Genomic DNA, 20,724 nt, shown 5'->3' with positions numbered 1-20,724 from the left:
TGTTTCTATTTAAAGTCAGCAGTGCTGATTCTGTGAAAGATAAATCCAAGTCAGAGCCAGAGGGACACCCCCTCCTATTCATTATTGCCCAAAACCACAAAGACCAGCAGCCTGTCACAAACAGCCTCGATTTGTCCTGATCTGACAAGGGTGTTAATTAGTGCTGGCAAAGAACAACTGAAATCCTGCTTAAAAAAAAAAAAAAAAAGGAAAAAGAAAAAATAAGGGCAGCTTAAGCAACTTTACCTTAGAAAAAGAAATAATCTGCAGATTATTTCTCAGATAAAATGACCAGCCAGGTGTCACCTACTGAGAGGGACAACCACAAATCTTGGTGGGCCCTGGATGGGCTGTTTCCAAAGAACTGAACAAAGGGGTGATGGAGAAGCTGGGCAGAAGCCAGAGGGGTTTTTGTCTCAGCTAGAGACACACACACTATTCACCAACCCTGCATGTTAAAATGGAATTGTACACCTTGGGCAGACTTACAGAAATGTGCCTGGTTTTCAGATTACTCGGGGAAGGGAGGCATTGCTGTGTTTGACACACCTGCATGTCCACACAGCCAGGCCCAAATCCATTACTTGCCAGGCTTGCAACAGGTTGTTTTAATATACAATCAATCCACATTAAAAAAGAAAAAAATCTGCCCAGACTTCCAGCCAAACCAAAACACTCCATGGTACAGCTCTCTCTGCTGAGTTTCCCCAGCTTTCCAGTTCTCACAGATTCCTACTAAAGTGGGAAAAAGCACAAACCACCTGCCCTTCCCAACACCAGCTCCAGCCAGAACAGCCCATGTTTTTCTCCTCAGATGACCAATTAAAAAAACAACTCAACCACTGCATTCTCTCCTCAGTGCCAGCTGGAAAGGTAAAAGTTTGATAATATCATTGTCTCAAAGCGACCTGATGTGAACAGGGGACAAGTCAGAGCCAAATTAATACTTCAAATGCCTGAAAATTCCAGTGGGAAATAATAAGAAATAAAAAAAAAACCAAACCAAACCAAAACCACAAATCTGGTTGATCAAAAGGGTCCAGCGAAACCATATTTCTGGAATTTAATGTTTATTTAAATATGCAGATGACTTTGTTTCATTGCTACAAGGTCAATATTCGCTTTCAAATGGAAGCACTTTATTTGGTTGAATTCTGTCTCCAGAAATGAATGGGCAACACCAGAACCTTTTACATTGGCAATGAAATCACAACACTGAGATGCCACTGAAGTCTCGAGATCAGTGCTCAAACACACATACACACACGTACACAAATAAAAAAGTGCTCGACATCATCATGTTAAAATAGAATTTTGGCTTCTTTTAGGTCTTCTGACATTTCAGGCAGGAAAACAAAAACCAAAGAACAATATGCATCAAACTAAATGAACTTCTGAAAAATACTCAGCATTAAACACAACTTTTGAGTATCAGTAAATATGTTTCTTCTCTATTTACACGTGTTAAGAAAGGGCATTAGAGACTTTTGCTGGGGATCATGTGATCTCATAGATTTACAGTCCATGCTGCTGGGCAAGATTAGTAAATTCAAGCAGAGTTTTTATAAACCAGTCACATATCTTTAGTTCTTCAGCATTTGCCAAAGGTGAATTCTACAAAAATTCCTCACTCATTACCCTGGATAACGGCAGCAGAATAAAGGTGTGGAGGCTACAACATATGACTGTCACTGCTTTTGAAATAAGCTTTAAGACCCAGGCTTTTGGGAACTAGTTGCCAAGTTTATAAAAACTCCATACATGGTCTTTCAATAAAACTTTGCGAGTCAACCAGTCAGCTAAAGCTAATGCTCCTTCTACAGCACAATTGAGCAACACAGACATTGCAATTGTTCCAATGTTCCACAGAGGCTGACAATAATATACTGTCCACCCAGATTAAATATAGAAAAGCAAACTTTGATCTAATTTTTACATAGATGGCACGACAATAGGTGAAAATGAATTCTTAGCTGCTGATTCAACAGTGCATTGGACACGAGAATAAAAATACTGCAGCTAAAAAATATTTTAAGGATATTTTTGCACCCCCTTTACCTGCTCAACCCTCTAAGATCCCCCGAGGGGGATGCCACAAAGCCTTTGCACAAATCTTTGCACAAAGCCACAGGTGCCAAGTGTGTGCATCCCCCTTGGAGTCTCATGGATCTAAACAGCTCAGTGACCACAGTAGCAGCAATGATAAGGATGTGGTTTAATGGATTTTGACCCTCTGATGCCACAGCCATCCCAACAGCCTTGGGATTGGTGTTCTCTGTGCTCAGCACAGGCTCCAGAGCCACTTGGGTTGGGTTTAAAATACAAACCTTCTGCTGGTTGATGATGGCAGATATTAAGCACCATCATTACAACAGCCACAGGATGAACTGTAGCACTGAGGGACTTTGTGCTAATGAAAATAAAAGTTGGTGTCTTGAATGGAGAGAAAGAGGCAGAGTTATGAATACAACACATAACCCAACTAAAAAAATGACTTCATCCTGCAGGGGAATGGCCCAAGCCATCCCCAGCATGGAGAGTCTGTGATTCTGGGATGTGTTTCGATGTGCTGACCCTACACAACAGCACAGCAGGCAGCAAAACAACACTTGTCTGTCTGCAAACTAACCCTGAGAGGTTTCATTTTAGGGTCACTGCCCATAGTGGCTTTGACATGAACTTTCTCAAAATCTGGGGATTGTACAAAATGTGCTGGAGTTGGGTTGGAGCCAGGAGATCCCCCTGAACAACGTGTTGATCGATGAATGAATTCAGCCCTCGGGAGCTATTTGGTGACAACTGACTCTTACAGGGCTCAGACTTGTCCAAGATGACTAAAACCCAAGCAATGGTAACGACTGAGAGGAAACCAACTTAGAACACAGAAGTTTAGAGAGCTATTGACCCTTTCATAGGCAGTTGAGGTCCAGAACTTGTGATATTTGGAGATGTTGTAGCTCTCTCCTCATTGCATGACATGATAGAGTGCATCACTTATCATCCTACTTCTGCTTTAACCAAACCACATGAGAACAGGGTGGTCACAATTCCTGTCTGGCTGCTGGGTCCAGGTCCAGTCCATGACCAGGTAGGAGAAGGAAACAGTGCGATTTCTTTTTTTTTTTTTCTCCTTTTTCCCCCCCCTCTTTTATTTAGCTAAAAAAACTCTGTTATTCAAACATTAACTGATGAGAACGCACAGGAGGTCATGTAAAAAAAAAAAAAAACAAAAAAAAAACAAGAGAAGGCAGGTCTGAAATGCTGAAAAACAAACCAACAAAAAAAAAAAAAAAAAAAGAAAACTGCAAAGAGATTAACCATGAGCCACAAAATAACGTGACCCTGAGGAAGGTGGGCGCAGGCAAGGCAACAGGGCGAGCATGCAGGCTGAAACGAGAGCCAAACGGGGCCTGTGACCAGCAAAATGGGGCTTCAAACCAAAATGCCACTGTCTGTGTGTGTCTGTGTGTGTGTGTGAGGAAGAGGAGGGAGAGAGGAGGGCGGATAAAGAGGGAGGGGGCAGGGAGAACAAGCAGGAAAACCAGCGTACACACGAGAGCTCAGAGGGTTTCAGGGAACAGCGAGGTCATAGGGGTTTAACACTTGGGATGAGCATCAGCCTGGACGTAAAAAAAAAATAAAAAATAAAAGGCTGACAAGTATTAGCGACCTTTTGGGGAAAGCAGAATATTGAATGGATCAAATTTAACATCTGCAAATTCAGAGCCCAGTCCAGCTGCTGTAACACTGTGCCCAGGGGAGGTTTTCCACCTCCCTTCCACGCTCTCTGATGAGAATTCCTGCAGGATTAGCACTAAAGGCACCGTGTGAAATGCTGATGGGACCAGTGTGTACATTCAGATGGACTGAGGGACAAAGGGACAGAAGACAGACCAGCACATGCTTGGGATTCTGAGGCCACCCTCTGCATCCAAGGGCAGCCAGCAGTTCTCTGACAGAAGGTGGGAGGGATTGGGTGGGGGAGAAAGTGTGGGTTGTGTTTGACAGAGGGGCTGTGCCAAGCTGGCAGAAGAGTGGGAAAGGCTGATAAGGTGACCCGAGCCACAAGTAGCATGCCATGGAAAAGAGCAAGCGTCTGAATGGTGCTGGGATGGAATTTAGATCTGAATTTTTCAAGTGGGAACTCCAGACTAGACTGGGAGTCTGGCTTTCCATGGGTGTGTTTTAACTGCCTGCAGGGTAAACAGACCATTTTGTTTCTCCTTCTGTGACAAGCTCGCCCCGAGGTTCTTGCACCAGCACAAACACCTTTAGGAATCTAAAACATAAGAAAGACAAAAAGAAAGAGACTGGATTAGAAAGAGGTTGGGGAAAATGGGATCCCTTAAGAGCAGCACTGCCTGCAGGAGGTTAAAGGAAATAGAGCATCAAGCATCTACTGGGTTACAGGGGGTTAAGGAAGGCTCCCAACTCAAACAGCAATCCTTCACCCTCAGCCCTCCCCTCCAGCCTGGGGATGAGCATCACTGGGACACTGCTCTCCTCCTCAGGAGCAAGACCCTGCCAGCACCTACTTTGTGCCACTGAGAAAACAAACAGCTTTGTAATTCTCAGCCTGCAAAGCAGCATTGCATCTGTTCAAGTGACAGCTCCAGAGACCATCAACGCTACCAAACAACAGCAAACTAAAACACAAGGAGTTTGCAGAAGAATTCAGAGCTCTCCTTTCCACCACAGGCTGCAGAGACCTTTCACTGCCAAGGGAAGCCCAGGAATAATACACAGGTCAGTGACCCAGCCTAAGCCTCCAAACCCATCCTCTGCCCATCCCTGTTCCCACAGTCTGCTGGCTGAGGGCAAGTTTGCCCTTTGGCCAAGTGAAGCCACAATCCAGGAGTATGATTTGGCCCAAACTGCTGTATCCAAGGAAATACAGGATGAGTCCAAACTTCCCTCACATTTCAGAGAGCACCCACTTCCATAAAACCCCTCCAAGTGACAGCACAAAACAGTTTTCAAAGAGCCACAACAGGAATTGCATTGGTACTGAGTGTGGGAAGCAGCTCTGGGCCATTTGCTGTCCCTTAGTAAAGTTAAACTTCACTATTTTTTGCCACTAATTATCGCCACTTACTAGTAATTGCTGTTTAAAAAAAACCCAAAAACCAAAACCTCACAGGAATGAGAAAATATAATGTTTATTAGAAGAAGACACCATGGTACATCAAGCTACAAAGAAATTCCTGACAGATGATGATTCTTTAAAAAATAAGAAAGGAAATGAGACAACCACACTGGCCAGATTTAACAAACCTTAACACACAACAGCAGTTTCTATGCGAGTCCAACCAGGTGCAGGCAGCTGAGTAACCAAAAACACTTTTCCATGTAAGAGGGACCAAGTAGTTACCAAAACAACAGCTGGGTTAAGCAGAAGAACAGCCTATAAAACCATTTATATTTATACACATATAAAAGGATAAAAACAATTCAAATTCAAGTAACTTTAGTTTTTAAGTTATGTTATATACATTTTTTTTTTTATACTGGGGGAACTAAGGGCACGTATTTAACAAAAGGATTTTAAAAAGCCACAGTCCAGTTTATAATTACCGATTCCTAGGTGATTTGGCAAGCATTAAATAATCAGATATATCCTAGATAAAAAGTGCATCAGCATGGTTAACTTTTACCTATTTATTTCTATAAGCCAAGGCTCTGCACGGTGGTTACAGCAAACAGCAGAGCTGCAGCACTGGGAACCCAGAGCTGCCCACGAGGATTCACTGATATCAGACGTGAGGGGGAACAGACCCACAGGGGCCAAGGAGCCAAAATGCTCATCAGCCCACGGCTCCAAAATAGTTTCCTATCGAGAAGTTTAACTTCACAAACCAGCCCTTATTCCTTGCATGGCACCCAAACACATCCAGGCTTTCTGCTGGAAGGGGAACGTGGCGTTTCTGTTGGGTGCAATGCAGAGTTTACACAAAGCTGGTTATTCCATGCAGATTTTTTTTGTGTGTGTGTATCACACGATTTCACAACATCCCTCAGTGAAAGACAGTTTTGTTCCCAAGAAGGTGATGAGGTACCACAGCCAGTGACACAGGATGGTCAGTCTCGAGTGACTGGTTCCTGTATTTGACAGTTCTCAGCACCAGACACCCGACAGGTGCAGAAAAGCCCTGCAAGATGCTACACCCGTGTGTGCACAGAACAGTTTCCTGGGTGAACCCCAACGAGAACGAACCCTGCAGCTCTCATTTCTTTTTCCAGATGTGTACAAACCACTTCAGAAAATCTCTGAGTAGGTTTGCATAGGCCTGTCCACCCCTTATTCTCCTGGTTTGCTGCTACGGTTGTTTTAAGAGCTGTGTTTGAGAAGGTTTTCTTTAGAAGAGATGAATGCACATGTCATATCTCCATCAATGAAAGACAGCAAATACATCTGAAATGTAGCAAGGTGGGAAAGAACAGAGGAGCTTTCTTAATGTTTTACCCATTTGTCAAGGACCACAGAGGTTTTGGCAAGACCTCTCCTCCCCCTACCTCACACACTAAACAACGACCAGGTTTCAATCCAGAAGGTCCCCAGGACACAACAGGCTCTGAAAAGCTCCCACACAGACACAAACCAGCAGTTTAAATATTTCCTACATAAAGTTCCACTGAACAAGTTTGGGACAAACAGCTGGCTCGTGAATGTGTCTGAGATGCCACCTGGATATCTGAGGAGAGCCTGTATTATCCCAAATGGCTCTGTGCTTCCTGCACTAAGTTGGGCGTGCAATGGCAGTGACAGTTGAGCAAACACTGTCCAGGAAAGGCTGCATTTCCCCTCTGGTTTCACAGGCCCCCACACTACCCTTCTCTGGGCAATAAAAGCACGTTTTGCAGTACAGAAAGCCACAATTAGTCCACGTACGGAATAATGCACTCGGTGGCATTGTACAGACTTTTAAAAGGCTCTGTATCTGCAACACAGAGCAGCTTCAGGGTTGGATTACCTCTGTGAAAGCAAACAAAATAAAAATAATAGTATTAAATATAGGTCATAGCACCTTTGGCATTTTTGTCCAAATAGACTTCGACATAAGACGTGGGGACATAGCCCTCCTCATCTTCGTTCCTTCGGATCCGCGTCCACCCGTCACCTTTGTCTTCTTCTATTACATAGAGCATCTCTCCTTCTGCTACAGAAATTGTTCCTTCATTCTGACCTGAAAGACACAGTTAACAGGGATTTTAGGGTGTCCTGCACAGTGGGAACCAGAAGCACTTTGGGGTGATGACGTGTGGACATGACCTTTGCTGCATCACTGGCAGCAAAAACAGGAGCGTGGGATTCTGGAGTCAACAGTGTGAACACAAAAAACCAGGTAAACGTAATCCTGATACCAGAGTTTTGGATCTTCTTGCAAAGTCCCTGTGTGACAGGAGACAAATCACTTAGTGCAAACAGAATCACACCAGAGCCTTGCTTGCCCTTTGCACTGCAGGGCTTAAATGAAGGTTTCCCACTTGTTCTTGGTATATGAATTAGAAAAAAAACAGTCAGTGAAATGAAGGTAAAGTTGGAGTGATACCTTCAAATGTATAGAGTGCTTTACATGTTCCTATGGTGGGTAGTGGTTCTTCATCATCAAATTCATCATCAAAGTCCGTTGCAGGTACTTTCATCTCAGTCTCCTGACTCTGCTCTTCTGTGTAACTGCCATCGGGGCTGCTCAAGAGAGGAAAAACAGAGCAACTATAGCAACCAACCTCAGGAGCAGAGAGAGCCACTCGGTTACCAGGCATGTCAGGCAAGGGGAGCAACTGTGGCTGGAGCAGCTCAGAACTGGCTGTGACACCAGGTGGGTGGGACACGTCACTTTTACCATTAAAAGCCGTAACAAATACACTGTCTCGCTGGCCTTCAGAGCAGGGGGTGTGGGGGCTACCACACAGTTCAGAAACACATTCAGAATGGCAGCTCTTGGAGCTGGGATAGGATAAAACGAGGATGCAAAACACTCTGGAGTGCCTGCGGTAGTTCTGCTGACAGGACGGGTTTCCGAGCATTGCAGAGCTACAGTTCTGCTGATCAATAAGCCGAGGGCAGGGGGTCCAGCTGCCCACCCTGCACAGATACTGTACCTCTCCCGGTCCTGGGCACAGCTGTTCACTGCTGACGGGTTCTGGGGCTCGTACATCCCGCTCTGGCGCCGGGGCTGCTCGTTCCGCGCGGGCAGCCGGCCCTCCACCTCCGCCAGCCAGCCCTGCCGGGGACAGACAGCCCTTCAGCTCTGCTGTGTCACAGCTGGCACTCCCACCACAGATCCAAAACTGTGCTTGTAAACATATTCACGTTTCCTTAAATATTTTTTGATGCCGGGTGCTGAAAACACCCTAAGCCAAGGGAATCAGTTAACAGCAGCTGCCAGGAGATGCTGCTGCTCTAGTCACTGTCGAGTAAAAAGATGGGTGGCAGCTTTGAGTAATCTCCGTAACACCAGAGACACAGCAACCTCTGGGACTGCTGAGTGCACAAGAACCAAAGCTGAGGAGAATCAAAGAGCCACTGATTTCAAACGAGCAAGAGCAACGGATAGTAAAGCCACAACTGTAAGAAACATCAAAAATTAATGGGCTGTATCTGTTTATGCACTAACTGAAAAATAAAGAGTGAAGTCTTCTCAGCCCTATAATCCTTCTCATGTAATTATAATGGGCTTCATATATTTCAAACACTCCCATTCAGCTCTTGAGATTTTATATCACTAAGGAGGCTTCCTGTTCATGGCAGGCTATTCCTTAAAACGTATTTCATCTGATGGCTTCGGTCTTGCTGTCAGTCTCTAAATGGTGCTTTGCATTTGTGTCACTCTGATTTTCCACAGATGTCTGTAACAGGATGCTTCAATTTATTTAATTAATTAAATAAGCATCTGAACCCCTCTGGGCAGTCCTGAGAGCACTACATTTTCTTTTCACCTCCACTTAGCACAATCTGTTTTCTGTGGCAAATTAAACTGTGGGCTGACAGTCACAGGAGATGGTGCACGTTTATGTTACACAAATCAGATCAAAGATCCTGACTAATGCAAGTGCTCAAGCAGCACTTTCACACTCCCAGCAAGAAAGTGCATCAATACATCTGGAAAAGCCATGAAGCAACCTACTCAGACCTGAGCATTTGCTGAGCTGCTTTTTACTACAGTGTCTCGTCTCATACCTCAAACTTCTGAACTTCTAGTCGTAGCTTTTCAATGTTCTGTGCCAGCTCTGATAATCTGTGGTCCACACTCGCTGCATCTCCCATCTGGGGGTTCTTGATATACACATCTTTCATCTTCGTTAAGGCATCTCTGAGAGGCAGAAGAAAATTAAAACACGTGTTAGTGCAGCTGGGGGCAAAAGCCTTTCTCTAAATGAGGGCACATGAAAGGATAATAAACTGCCTCTTCTTCACTCTAGGGTTCAACCTAAGCTGTTACAAAGGGAACTGAGAACGTACAAATGGGGCTTTTGCCATTAAAAAAACCCAGTAAAATCACTCACCAGAAGAGAATATACACTGTCAGAGGTGAAAAACAGTGATTTACCTACAGGTTGAGAGGATCTTTGGTATTGATTTTTAGCTTGGTATTGTTGTACTACAATATCTACTTGCTAACCCTGGGGAAAACTATAATGATAAAAAAAAATATAATCTCACAACCATTGCAGTGAATGACAGCTCTAACTTTCTAAATGAATATCATTCCACTTTTTGGGGCAGAGACAAACAGTTGCATCATTATTATCCATCACAGACTGACCTCCAGTTGAGAAACTGGGGCAAAGATGTATATACATGGATGAATCAATAACAGAAATGGAGTGCAAACCAGAAATTCTCACCCTGCCTGTTGCAGTTTGTCTTTAGCAACCCCAACAATTTGTAAGATATTTATTTATTTCACACTGCTTAAAACGAAGCTGAGTCCAGATGGTTTGTGTTTGTCACAGCTCAGCGACAGACGGACTTCAGGCTAGAAAATGCAACCCTGCATCCTGCTGAGGGCATCTTCCCTCAGCTCCTTCTGGGGGCTGTTCCATATCAGCCCCAGTGCCAAGAGCCCAGGGTTTCTGAGATGGTAGTTTTCAGTCCTGCTATGACGGATTTGGTGCCATAAAAGCAGGATTGATGCAGGACATGCCTTGACGAGCTCCCTCAGTGCCTGCAGAGCTCGCACTGACAGCAGTGAGCTCCCTCTGACCTGAGCCACACTGAGGCTCAGCTCACAGAAGAGTTATCTGCCTGATGATGGACATTTCAGAGCTGAAAGATGGAATTATGAGCTGATTTCCTGTATTCCTGGTGCAACTATTCAGTTTTTCTCTAGGCATTAGCTGGGGGGAGAAAGGTTAATGCGAGTCCCACGACTCAAGTTAACACTCTTTATATTTTAGAGTTTCCCACCAAACTCCTGACAATTGCAATCCTGTGCCTGGCTTTGCTTTGTGTGTGTGGAAACTGGGAAAAAGTGTGGGTGGCAAGGAAGTGGGACTGCTCTGTGCTTGAAGCCTTAAGGGACAATGTTGCAAACATATGAGTCACAGTTATTACTATTTGTTTAACTCTTATTTAACTGATGGTGCTATTTCCTCAGTGATAAACTATCTTTATTTTAACTAACACTCTGCTCTGATTCCATACCCAATTTTAATGTTGGGATCAATACAGAGCAGGAAAAAATTCTGTACAGACAAATCAAAGTTACCACAGAGGGAAAAAAACAAAGTAATGAGAAATCATATAACCACATGCAGTGTTTCTTTCTTAGTCATGATATAAAATACAAAGAAGAATTTTTGGGTTAGTAGGCAAAATAAACAGGTTCTTGAAAGCAAGATAACAGCACAACTGTGCAAATGCAAAGCAGTATTTAGGGATAGACTAGTCTTGAAACCCTTCAGGGAAGAAAAGTTCCTTCTCTTGCAAACAAAACATGTTGAATCTTTAATGCAACTGCAGAATGTGAACAAACACAAAGTACAAATACAGGCTGCCAGAATCTATTAAAAGTGGGTAACTAAAATAGCCTTATTCTCAACCAGAATGTTAAATGCAGCCTTGTAGAAAAAGCATTCACAAAAGCACAGGAGTCATTATCTTCCTGCTTCCAGGAAATCTAAGCTACAGAGAGACTTGAGGCACACACCAAAGAATCAGCACTTTGGATGATGTTATAATGCTAGAACAGCCTCTCTTGTTGGGATCTGCCTTGTCCATCAGACACAGGGGCTCTGCTCAGTGCTGGGAGGTCAATGCTTGTACCTTGTATTTATCTCCTGTTCTTCACTAAAAACACCCTCATCAACAGCTCACATCAAGAAACAACCTCAGTGTATCCAACAGGGACCTTTGCCTCTTCCTCTTCAAAAGCCCAAGAAAGCAAATTGAGAAAGAAGGAAAAGCTATCTCCAGTTGTTGGACTTCTATCATTCCCGTCCCTGTACCAAGATCTTCTCTTTTAATCATTCCAAAGGCAGGATATGCACTACAATGAGGAGGAAGAATGGAACAACCAGAAAGGCAGCTTTTTCCCCAGCTCTGACCTACATCAGCCATAATCAAATCACTGCTTTCAAAATCTGAGCTTCTTATTTGCTCTTTCTTATATCATAGTTGTTTCTGTTCTACATGAGATTACCTATTTCATTTTTCATTCCAGAGCTTTGACTCACCTTTGATCCAACTCCTTCTGAATGTCCCTGTTTAGTTCATCCACCTTTTGCTGAAGCTTCTTTCTTCTTTGCTCAGGTGGGAGATTGCTGAAGTCTTCGGGCCCTGCTCCCTGCACAGAGTGGAATGGAGGGGGGGGAATAAGGAAAAAAATTAATAATCAGAGTCTGAAAGAATCCTTTGGGATTGCATTTTGAAAACAGCTCACAAAAACCTGTGCAAAAGTCACAATGGTCTGAAGCATTGTTACCATTTGTACTGTGTTATCAGTCCCTGAATGGTCAGGAATCTGGATGCCCTAGAAATGATCCCAGGACCACATCCTGCTTCCATAACAGTGGCTAATCAACTGGAGAATTCCAGAATTCAACAGCAAAGCTGAGAAACTATTTTTATCTACAGTTATCATCAGATTTTATTTAACATAGTTCCCTTCTCATAGAAAGTTGATCTTTCCTGCCTTCCTTCACCCTGATACAGACAGCATTCCCATGAAAGGAGTTCCTGGCTTTTACTCCTGTGTCACAGTCACACTTCTCCTGTGCACCACTGACTGCTGCCTGAGTGCTGCTCCAACACAGTTAATTTATGTCAGGGCCCTCCTGAACACACCAAGCAAATAGAAAGCACTTCCCACTGGATTCTGCAATTTAAAAAACATGCTGCTTACTTTCCAGGATCCACCTTCCATGCCAAAGCCTCTCAGTTTTTCCTCTCTCCCTTGTACTAGCATAAAAATCAGGAGTTATATCAAAGCCATAAAACCAATCAGTTTGAAATCATAACCAAAGGAAAAAACAACGTGAAGACCACAGTGTTACCTTTGTGTGATTCTGCTTGAAACCCCCTTCTCTGCCTTCAAACTGCTATGTCTCCTCTTGATTGCCTCAATTTGATATAGCAGATAGATGACACATAAAATACATCCACACTATTTTCTTCACAGTCACATCTATTTTTGTCTTGCCAGAAGGCAAGGGGGACAGTTTGGGTGGGCTATAGGGAACACGCATCAATACTAATTAGTTGCACCATAAGGGACTGAGGTTCTTATACACAATATTGAATTTGGGCAAGTTTTACTTGTTTTGGTTTCTGCTCATTCCATGTCCTGTTTCTAAGGGGGGAATACTGGTTTATGGGAGAAAGAAGGGTAAAAACACAAAGCTGAGTAACCAAATTCAGTGGTCCACCAGCTTGTGAGCAGATTTGGGACATGAGTCTTACTAAAACACCAAATTTCTCTCTGAGGAGTGTGATTTAGTGGACACACTGCCACAAAAACTGCCCATTAGACTCTTGGCTCTGCACTGAATGTGCTGAGACACCACACTCTCTCTTCTGCAGCTGCAGAACAAGCTGTTCAGAAAGAAAGCATGTGGGTGTCCGAGGACTGGAGGACAGCAGGGACAGGTCACCTTCTCCTCTGGACTGGCCATTCCAAAACAACAGAACCAGCCTGATGAAACTGCTGCTGCATTGATTGTCAAAGACAGCACATATGTCTAATTAAGCCTTGATCAACTGTGTAATAATACCTAAAATTCCACTCATGAGACAACGAGAAAGCAAATTTAAGGCAAATGACTAAAAAAGTTGTGCTGATTCCTAAACTTTACCACATGGAGTCCCACAGTGCTTACATCACTTGTGCCTGGTACAGGAGAGACCTATCTTAATTTATTCTTCAGTGTTAATATTTTGCTTGACAGTAATTCCCACATCACATTAGATGTGAGAGTGATTCAATCTGTTTTATGGATAATCTACACTAAAGCAATAGACATCTTTTTAAGGCAAAGCATCTGGAGGCAGCTTTGTAAACAAGCAGTTATAGGAAAGACTAGATGACATATTCTGACATATTCTCCTCAGTTCTAAGCAGAAGAGACAGATACTCTTGAAAATATCCCCATTTATACATTAGGGGAATGCAACAGATGTAGCCAAGCAAATTTGGAAAAGCACCTTCTTTTTGATATCTTGTTTTTGATTCTTCAACTTCATTCAAAAAGCTCTAGGCTGGACTAAATCCAATAGCTTTGTTCCCAATGCTTCAGACCAAAGCACGAGTGTTCCATGGAGCTGCACATCTGAGACCGGGAGTCAGATCCCACTCTGACTTTATTCCATGCTCAGCAATTTCCATCAGAAGCTGCAGTTCCTGCTCCAAAAGGGAGAGTCCAAGGAGCAGTTTTTGCACATGCTGGGCACATTTCATGCTCCGAAGTGAAAACACACCTGGGCTATCTCTCAAGTTGTGGACATTAAAAATGCTGCAGCAGTGAGGTGGAGGGGAAAGCTGTGCTGCTTCTGATGTGCTGTCACAGGACCAGCAGAGCTGGAGCTCACAAGGTTTCCTTGCATAAAGATACTGGGATTTAGGATGCAAACTGTCCCAATATGAAGGACTGTGAAAAAGGAGGCCACGTTAGGACTAAGAGGAGATTACAACAAAGCCACTTTCCTCACCTGAGGTGCACATGGGGTCTCATCCCTCTCTGCACATCTTTCCAGTTTGTGCCATTCTTGGGGAAAGGCCAGGTCAGCCATTTGGGGAGGTTTTATTCCTACAGAGGCTTAGCTCAGCTACACAACACACTGACCAGGAAAACGAGTGGAAATCCATGGTATAAATGCACTGGACTCCCAGGACAGTGGCTTGGCAACAGCCAAAAGAAGATTTGCAACTATCCCAGACACTTCCACCATTCCTCAGACCTACCATAGGTCTTCAGGGAGAAGCAACATTGCTTAAGGAGCCCAAGCAAGTCATTGTGTTGCCAGAGCAGCAGCAGGACCAGAAACTTCCAAAGCCACTCCAGGCAGCTCATGGTCCTCATGTTTCCATGAGCAGAACAGGCCCACAGGGTCATACCCAAGAACAAGATATGTGTAGAATCATGGAATGGTTTGAGTTGGAAGGGACCTTAAGCCTGATCTCATTCCACCCCCAGCCATGGCAGGGACACCTTCCACTAGCCCAGGTGACTCCAAGCCCCTCCAACCTGCCCTTGGACACTTCCAGGGATGGGGCAGCCACAGCTTCTCTGGGCAACCTGTGCCAGGGCCTCCCCACCCTCACAGGGAAGGGAAAGAGCACCCAAAGGATCTAACTGTCGAGGAATAAGAGAACTCTGAAGCTAATGTAGTAAAGGTGCTCCTGTGGATCCCGAGGCTCTCCAAAACTGCCATCAGTCACTGTGGCTCTCACATGCTTGTACAAGGTGGGTCAGCAAACCAGCTGCATTCTCCTTGTGACAGGGCTCTCCAAGGCAAAGGAATGCAGACAAGCTGTCAGGAACATATCAAGGTGTGGAGTGTCTCAAGCAAAACAGTACCTTGTGTATGAAGTTCAGCACGTAATTTGCTTTCCCAGGTCTGATCACCCCTTCCCTTTCCAACTCAGTAACATCTTACCATAGTTCAAGAAACCTTCCCAGCTGCATCCAAGGTGGAATTTAGGATTCACATAAATGCATCTCTCTCCATTTGCGAATTCAAATCAGATTGAGTTAACCTTGTTGGTTAAGGTTTACAGAATTTTAATTAATATCATTATTGGTTATTCTGAAGGACTACATAGGGCTGTAAAATGTAGGTGATTATGGTGCAGATTTCCAGTAATACCTGGACATGGAAAGCAAACTTTGCAGTTACTTTACACAGAAAGACATGCACTGCTCTCTGGAAAAGGTCCAGCAAGCTCAGAGACCTTTATTTTTTTTTCTTCTTTTAACATTTTAATATATTCTTATACAGTAGCAGAATTACTCGATAGTGCTTTTCTACATTTTCATAGCCCTGGATTATAAAAGTGAAAACTAAACTATTTATTAGAGTTAATTTTTAGCAGCTTATTAGAAGACTGAATTCTGATCACCTCTATTAGACTCCAGACCTGTGTATTCAGAGTTATCTGATAAATGCCAAAAAAAGCAAACACAAAGAAGAAACAGATTTAACAGTTAATTTCAGTGTCATGTCACATGTGGCACAGTGCACATTCAAACACACACAGGAAATTGTGATTAAAACACAGGACAGGCATGCTGTAAATGTGCTTACCAGCTTGAGAGAAAGCTTCATGTAAAATTGGAGAGATACAGGGTGGGGGGAGAGAGAGAAAAAACAACAGTGCATCAGTAGAAGAGGAACTTTTTCAAACTGATGTTACAATAAAATGACACATAATCCCCTTGCTGTTGGAAGGCAAAATGGGTAACACTAAGAGATCTGTGCAAAAGTTCACAAGATGGGCTCAGGCAGCTGCCGTTTCCTCGCCAGGAACAGGAATGGGAGGTGCTGTACCTGGACACAGGTGCTTTGGCACTGGACTGACTGACAGTGGCTACAACAACAACAGTGGGCTTTCTCTTTGGAGTAACATCACTGATGTGGTCAAAAATCAGAGCTTGCAAACGTACGTGGGTCACTTTAGATCAAACACGTGCTGAAATGCATCAGCCACTTCACAGGAGGGCTTTAGAGAGGGGGCTCCAGCAGCACTCCAGGGAGTGCCCAGCTCTCTGACTATGGCCAGAGGACAACATCCCTGAAATGTCCCTGCTGACTGCACAGCACTGTCTGGGCAGGCATGGAAAGTCATTTCACATTCCTGAACAATTCAAAAACAAATACTCAGACTCAAACGTACTTCGGCCATGGTCAGACAAGGTCAGGCCCAAGGAGGAGGAAAAACACCAATCTATTCTCTTGACGCCAATTTGATTCTATGACAGCGTGGTAAGACATTATTCAAGCTCCTTAAATGATATACATGATCTAATTCCTTAAAGTTACCACATTTCCTGGGGCAGAGCCAAAACATTATCTTTTAGTTACTCTGGGGAAGTGAGACTAAAAGCAGCGTGTGCCCACAGAGCCCACGCACAGCGAGGTGTGTCTCTGCCCAGCATCACCTGCACACACAGCTCTGGGCAGGGCTGCAGGGCCCCAGAAATTCCCAGGTGAACAACTGTGACTGGGCACCCCACCACCAGAATTACCAGAACCTCCTCTAGTGTTGCAAGACATTACAACAGCTGCAGTTCAGAAGGTTTTCCAAGAGACAGGGACACTAACAGTGCTCCAGTGCTCGGTGCCAAGGAGCAGAGTGAGCTGCTGTTCAAGATCTAAAGCCAGATAGAAAGGGAGAATCCAAACTCCACCCAGCCTCCTCCTCCTCCTCCAGCTATCAGCACTGAGCTGCCCTACCAGCCCTTTGGGGACAGTTGTGAAATGTTCAAAATACCCAACAAACTTGTCAGTGCATAAACGCACACACTCTGTACAACAGCTGAAATGTAAAAGCTGGAAAACACCTCACTGCAGGCAAGAATCTGTGCTGTCAGACTTCAGAACCTCTTTCCATTCAAGTTCTCTGTCACTTTACTACCAACAGCTCCTGGGAATGGTGCTCTCAAACACATGCTCCATTTTGAGCAAAACCACAGTTCATTAGGATTGAAATTAAAATAACGAGTGGCTCCACACCTGTGATGTGTTTGACAGCACAATTTAGGAAATAAACTTTTTTTTTTTTTTCAAAAAAACCCAATTCCCATTAGTCACCAGGATTTGTATAGCAAGACATGCCAGTCATTTAAGGAAAATAAATGGCCTTGAAATAACAGTGGAATGCTGCATGTGAACTGATCGTTCAGGGACAAGGCAGCAGTGAGACTTCCCTCTGCAGTCCAGTCCATTAGGAAACAAACACATGTTAATAATCACAGTGCCATGAAGAAATTCACTCTCTGAACTAAAGAGGTCATTAAGAAAGAAGCAAACAAAACCAATCCATTTTGAGAGAATAATCATAGAGGAAGGAGAGAGAATGATCTGAAGAAATTCAGCATAGGCAGCTTGTGTTTGCATCATTGCTTTAGCACTCCTGTGAACTTTAGCATAGACATGATCAGCACAAACTGAGATTCTTGTACATATATACAGACAAGACTCATGGTGCAGAATAAATATTTACCTATGAAGCACTCTAAGAAGGCACAAATGTTTGCTACATGCGCTAGTGGCTAAACACTACTCACTCTAAAGGCACTAAATACTGCGGAGAATCATCTGCATCAAGACTATTCTTTTGCTCTAAAATTCAGCCAATTTTAAAGGGATTACAGACACTGTATGCCCAATTCTTATGCTGTTAAGTACGACAAAAAAAATAGAGAATTTATTAATAGCATTTCCAAATAGTACGTCAGGGATTGTTATAACCAGCATAAATAAAGCAGATCATAGACTGGAAACAATGAAATGCTGAAATAAGTCATATTCACAGTTTTCCATTTCTGAAATGCATTGGTAATTTTATGTGACACTGATTCGGTTTCTAGAAACAAACATTAGCAGATTGAAAATAAATCCGCATTAAACACTACACAACTACTTTTGCCCATTCTGTTGGGTTTTCACAGCTAGAAACGTGCTCACAGCTCCTGGGAGAACAGGGGCATTTTCCACCCAAATGATCAAATAAGTCACATTTCCTTGAAATGAGCAAATCTGTTTCAAGCTGTCAATCTAAACCAAGTCTAGCTTAGTCTTGCAGGGGAAAAAAATGAAGAGTCTAAGAGCCACAAGCTTCAATAACACATGAGAGAGCATGAAAGCCAGCAGGTCCATGTGTTATTGGACAGTCACGGACACTAACCTCACTTACAGAAAACAGGGTTGCAATCCATCACTGGACTTCCACACAACCAGGAGGGAATTTTCTTTTTTTATTTTTTTCTTTATCATGGCCGTGTAACCATCCCCCCATACTCTGCTTTATCCAAGTATCAGATTTAGAGGCCCCGTGTCTTGATCCCATGAACTGTCATCATCACAGACAGTTCAGGGAAGCTCCCAAAAGCTCTAGGGAGTGCTCCACCACCAGGGCACAGAATGTGCCACCACACAGGGGTTGGCTCGTGACGCTCAAGACTTCGTTCATTAAATAATTTAGAATAAGTGCGTGGGACCTGTTTGTAACGCTCCGAATTTCACAGGTCCAGCTGGGCCAATTTCAGCATTTCCAGGACTAGCGGACATGTCTTTCCTGCACATCACACAGTAAGCTGCAACTTGCCTCCCACCAAATTTTGCTTGGATCTTTGACAAGGCACATTCCCACAGCACACTCGGAACGGCGTTGTAAGTGGGGTTAGCGACTGTGCAGCGACGGTATGGGCTGATCACACCATACACAGACTTACAACATATTCCCTAGCCTCAATGGCACACGTGGGGGTCCCTAAAGTCCTCTTCATGAGTTCTTTGTGAATATACAAAGACTGTGTCTGCTGGTGAGTCAGCAAGAGAAAACACACATTGGTTACACCGGAGACGAGCGCGGCACCTCTGTGTTTTTACTGCTTCTACAGCAAAAGACAGCTCAGTGTTTAACCAGCCTCAAAGTGCAGAGTGGGAGCTTCCCAGAAGCCAGGTGAATATTAAGAGTTCAGCATGCTCACAGAGATCAGAAAATATTGTGGTTTTAAATGCTTGCTTAAATACCGAGGTCAGAAAACATCTCTCTCTGTGCTAGAATAAAGCATGGCTGTAATGACCCCACCCACCAAAAAACCCCGGTCCTGGCACAGACAGAGACACTTACGTTAGAATAACAAGTATTCCCAGGGCAGGGAACAGAGCAGGTTGGAGAGGGGGTGGTTGGTTTGCTGTTTCTGCATGCTCACAGAACAACAAAGCACTGATCACTCAGGCAGAGCGACAGCTCGGTGTCGAGGGACAGGACTGCACAGTGTGTCAGAGGAGACAGGGAGGGAGAACATCCACTGGTGCAATGGAAATAAAATCACATTGTAATGAAGTCAACAACTTCCACTAAGAAGGAAACCACAAAAGTTCCTCCGTGTGCTTTAGGGAACCGTCTGGAGGCTGAAACTTGGGTCATGGCAGCAAAATCTATCCCAGCTCCCAGACCATTCTCTCTGCCCGGTCCCATCCCAGGCTCCGAGGCAGGAGAGAAAAGGCAAGTCCACACAAGGCACAGGGAGCAATTCAGAGGTGTAAGTTCTACCCCTGGATGGTGTTAGTTCGCAGTATTGCTCTTTAAGAAAAGGTGCTGATGTTACTGCTGCTGCAGCAATAAAACAAAAGAACACAAAATTAGTATCAACCAGCAGAATACCGAGTTTCCTTTGTCCTCAAAATGGAATTAGAAAAAGCAGAGCAAGCACAAATGAAATTATGAGTTATGTAAGTGGTTCCTCATTCTGGCTTTAACTTCCCTAAAGAGGTAAAGTTGATTTGAAGTGTTACTTTTATAGTGTCTTTTTAAGGAGCTATTAGAAACAACGCTCACAAAAACTGTGTAAGAGAGATTTTCCCCTTCTCCTAGTTCTGATCCATAATAAGTGCTCTAACAGTTTTATGGTATTCTCTATAATGGACATTTCTGCTGTTGGGGTTTAAAGAAAAAGCTTTGAGGCAAATACAAAAATGTGATTAGAAAACCATAGACACCGCCAAGAGTCAGCACCTAAATATTTAATTTATTTTTTTTTAACAGACTAGGATTTCACATTGGCAGCGACCACTGATACTGGTATTGACGCCTCCACATTAACCTTGCATCTGTTGTGAATTGCTCAGGCATCTGTTTCCTTCCATGAAAACAAGATTCATTGGATTTTTGGTTTGGAAGCAAAATTAAAACCAGACTGGGCACTGGGCACAGGACATATCATAGCTAATTATGTAATTCATTTTAACAGTCACCAGTGACTTTGCCACTTTAGCTTTGTAATTCCTCTTTCCAAATGCAACATAAGATGCTAAACCAAAAATTCAAAAGGAAATGGCTAAAACACACTGCCCTCCCAGACACGTCCTGATCTCACAGATTTCATGGAGGAGTCGTATGGGAATCCATTCACGTGTTATGTTTCAAGGATCGATTACAATGTGCTGGAATTTATCCTGGTAAAGGTCTTAGGACTTGTTCACGTCAAGTAGTTACTTTTTTTTTCCCTTATCCCTTAAGTCAGTGCAATAAAGAAGGAGTAGGATCCTGTTTCCTT

General features: G+C 43.7%; 1 protein-coding gene across 21 annotated transcripts in view; it reads right to left on the bottom strand.

The window, feature by feature from the left end:
• Positions 1 to 50: 50 nt before the first annotated feature.
• Positions 51 to 20,724, bottom strand: part of FNBP1 (formin binding protein 1) — a 97,660-nt gene continuing 76,986 nt past the window's right edge. For 5 of the 21 annotated variants that reach the window (XM_051807711.1, XM_051807712.1, XM_051807702.1 and 2 more), the window contains 7 exons: positions 18,895 to 18,981; positions 15,746 to 15,760; positions 11,680 to 11,789; positions 9,182 to 9,314; positions 8,104 to 8,225; positions 7,551 to 7,690; positions 6,406 to 7,184 (listed from right to left, as the gene is read on the bottom strand). In XM_051807711.1, the coding sequence (XP_051663671.1) occupies positions 7,006 to 7,184; positions 7,551 to 7,690; positions 8,104 to 8,225; positions 9,182 to 9,314; positions 11,680 to 11,789; positions 15,746 to 15,760; positions 18,895 to 18,981 (786 nt within the window). In that variant the 3' untranslated portion in view covers positions 6,406 to 7,005. Of the gene's footprint in view, positions 4,280 to 6,405; positions 7,185 to 7,550; positions 7,691 to 8,103; positions 8,226 to 9,181; positions 9,315 to 11,679; positions 11,790 to 15,745; positions 15,761 to 18,879; positions 18,982 to 20,724 lie in introns of those variants that run through there. The other 16 variants (XM_051807715.1, XM_051807717.1, XM_051807718.1 and 13 more) reach the window with 10 other exon arrangements.

Source organism: Manacus candei, unplaced genomic scaffold (genome assembly GCF_025592945.1).
Source record: "Manacus candei isolate 608988 ecotype Guabito, Panama unplaced genomic scaffold, ASM2559294v1 h1tg000071l, whole genome shotgun sequence".
NCBI lineage: Eukaryota > Metazoa > Chordata > Aves > Passeriformes > Pipridae > Manacus > Manacus candei.
The sequence above is the reverse complement of the archived record's forward strand: the minus strand, read 5'-3'. Positions and strand labels throughout refer to the sequence as shown.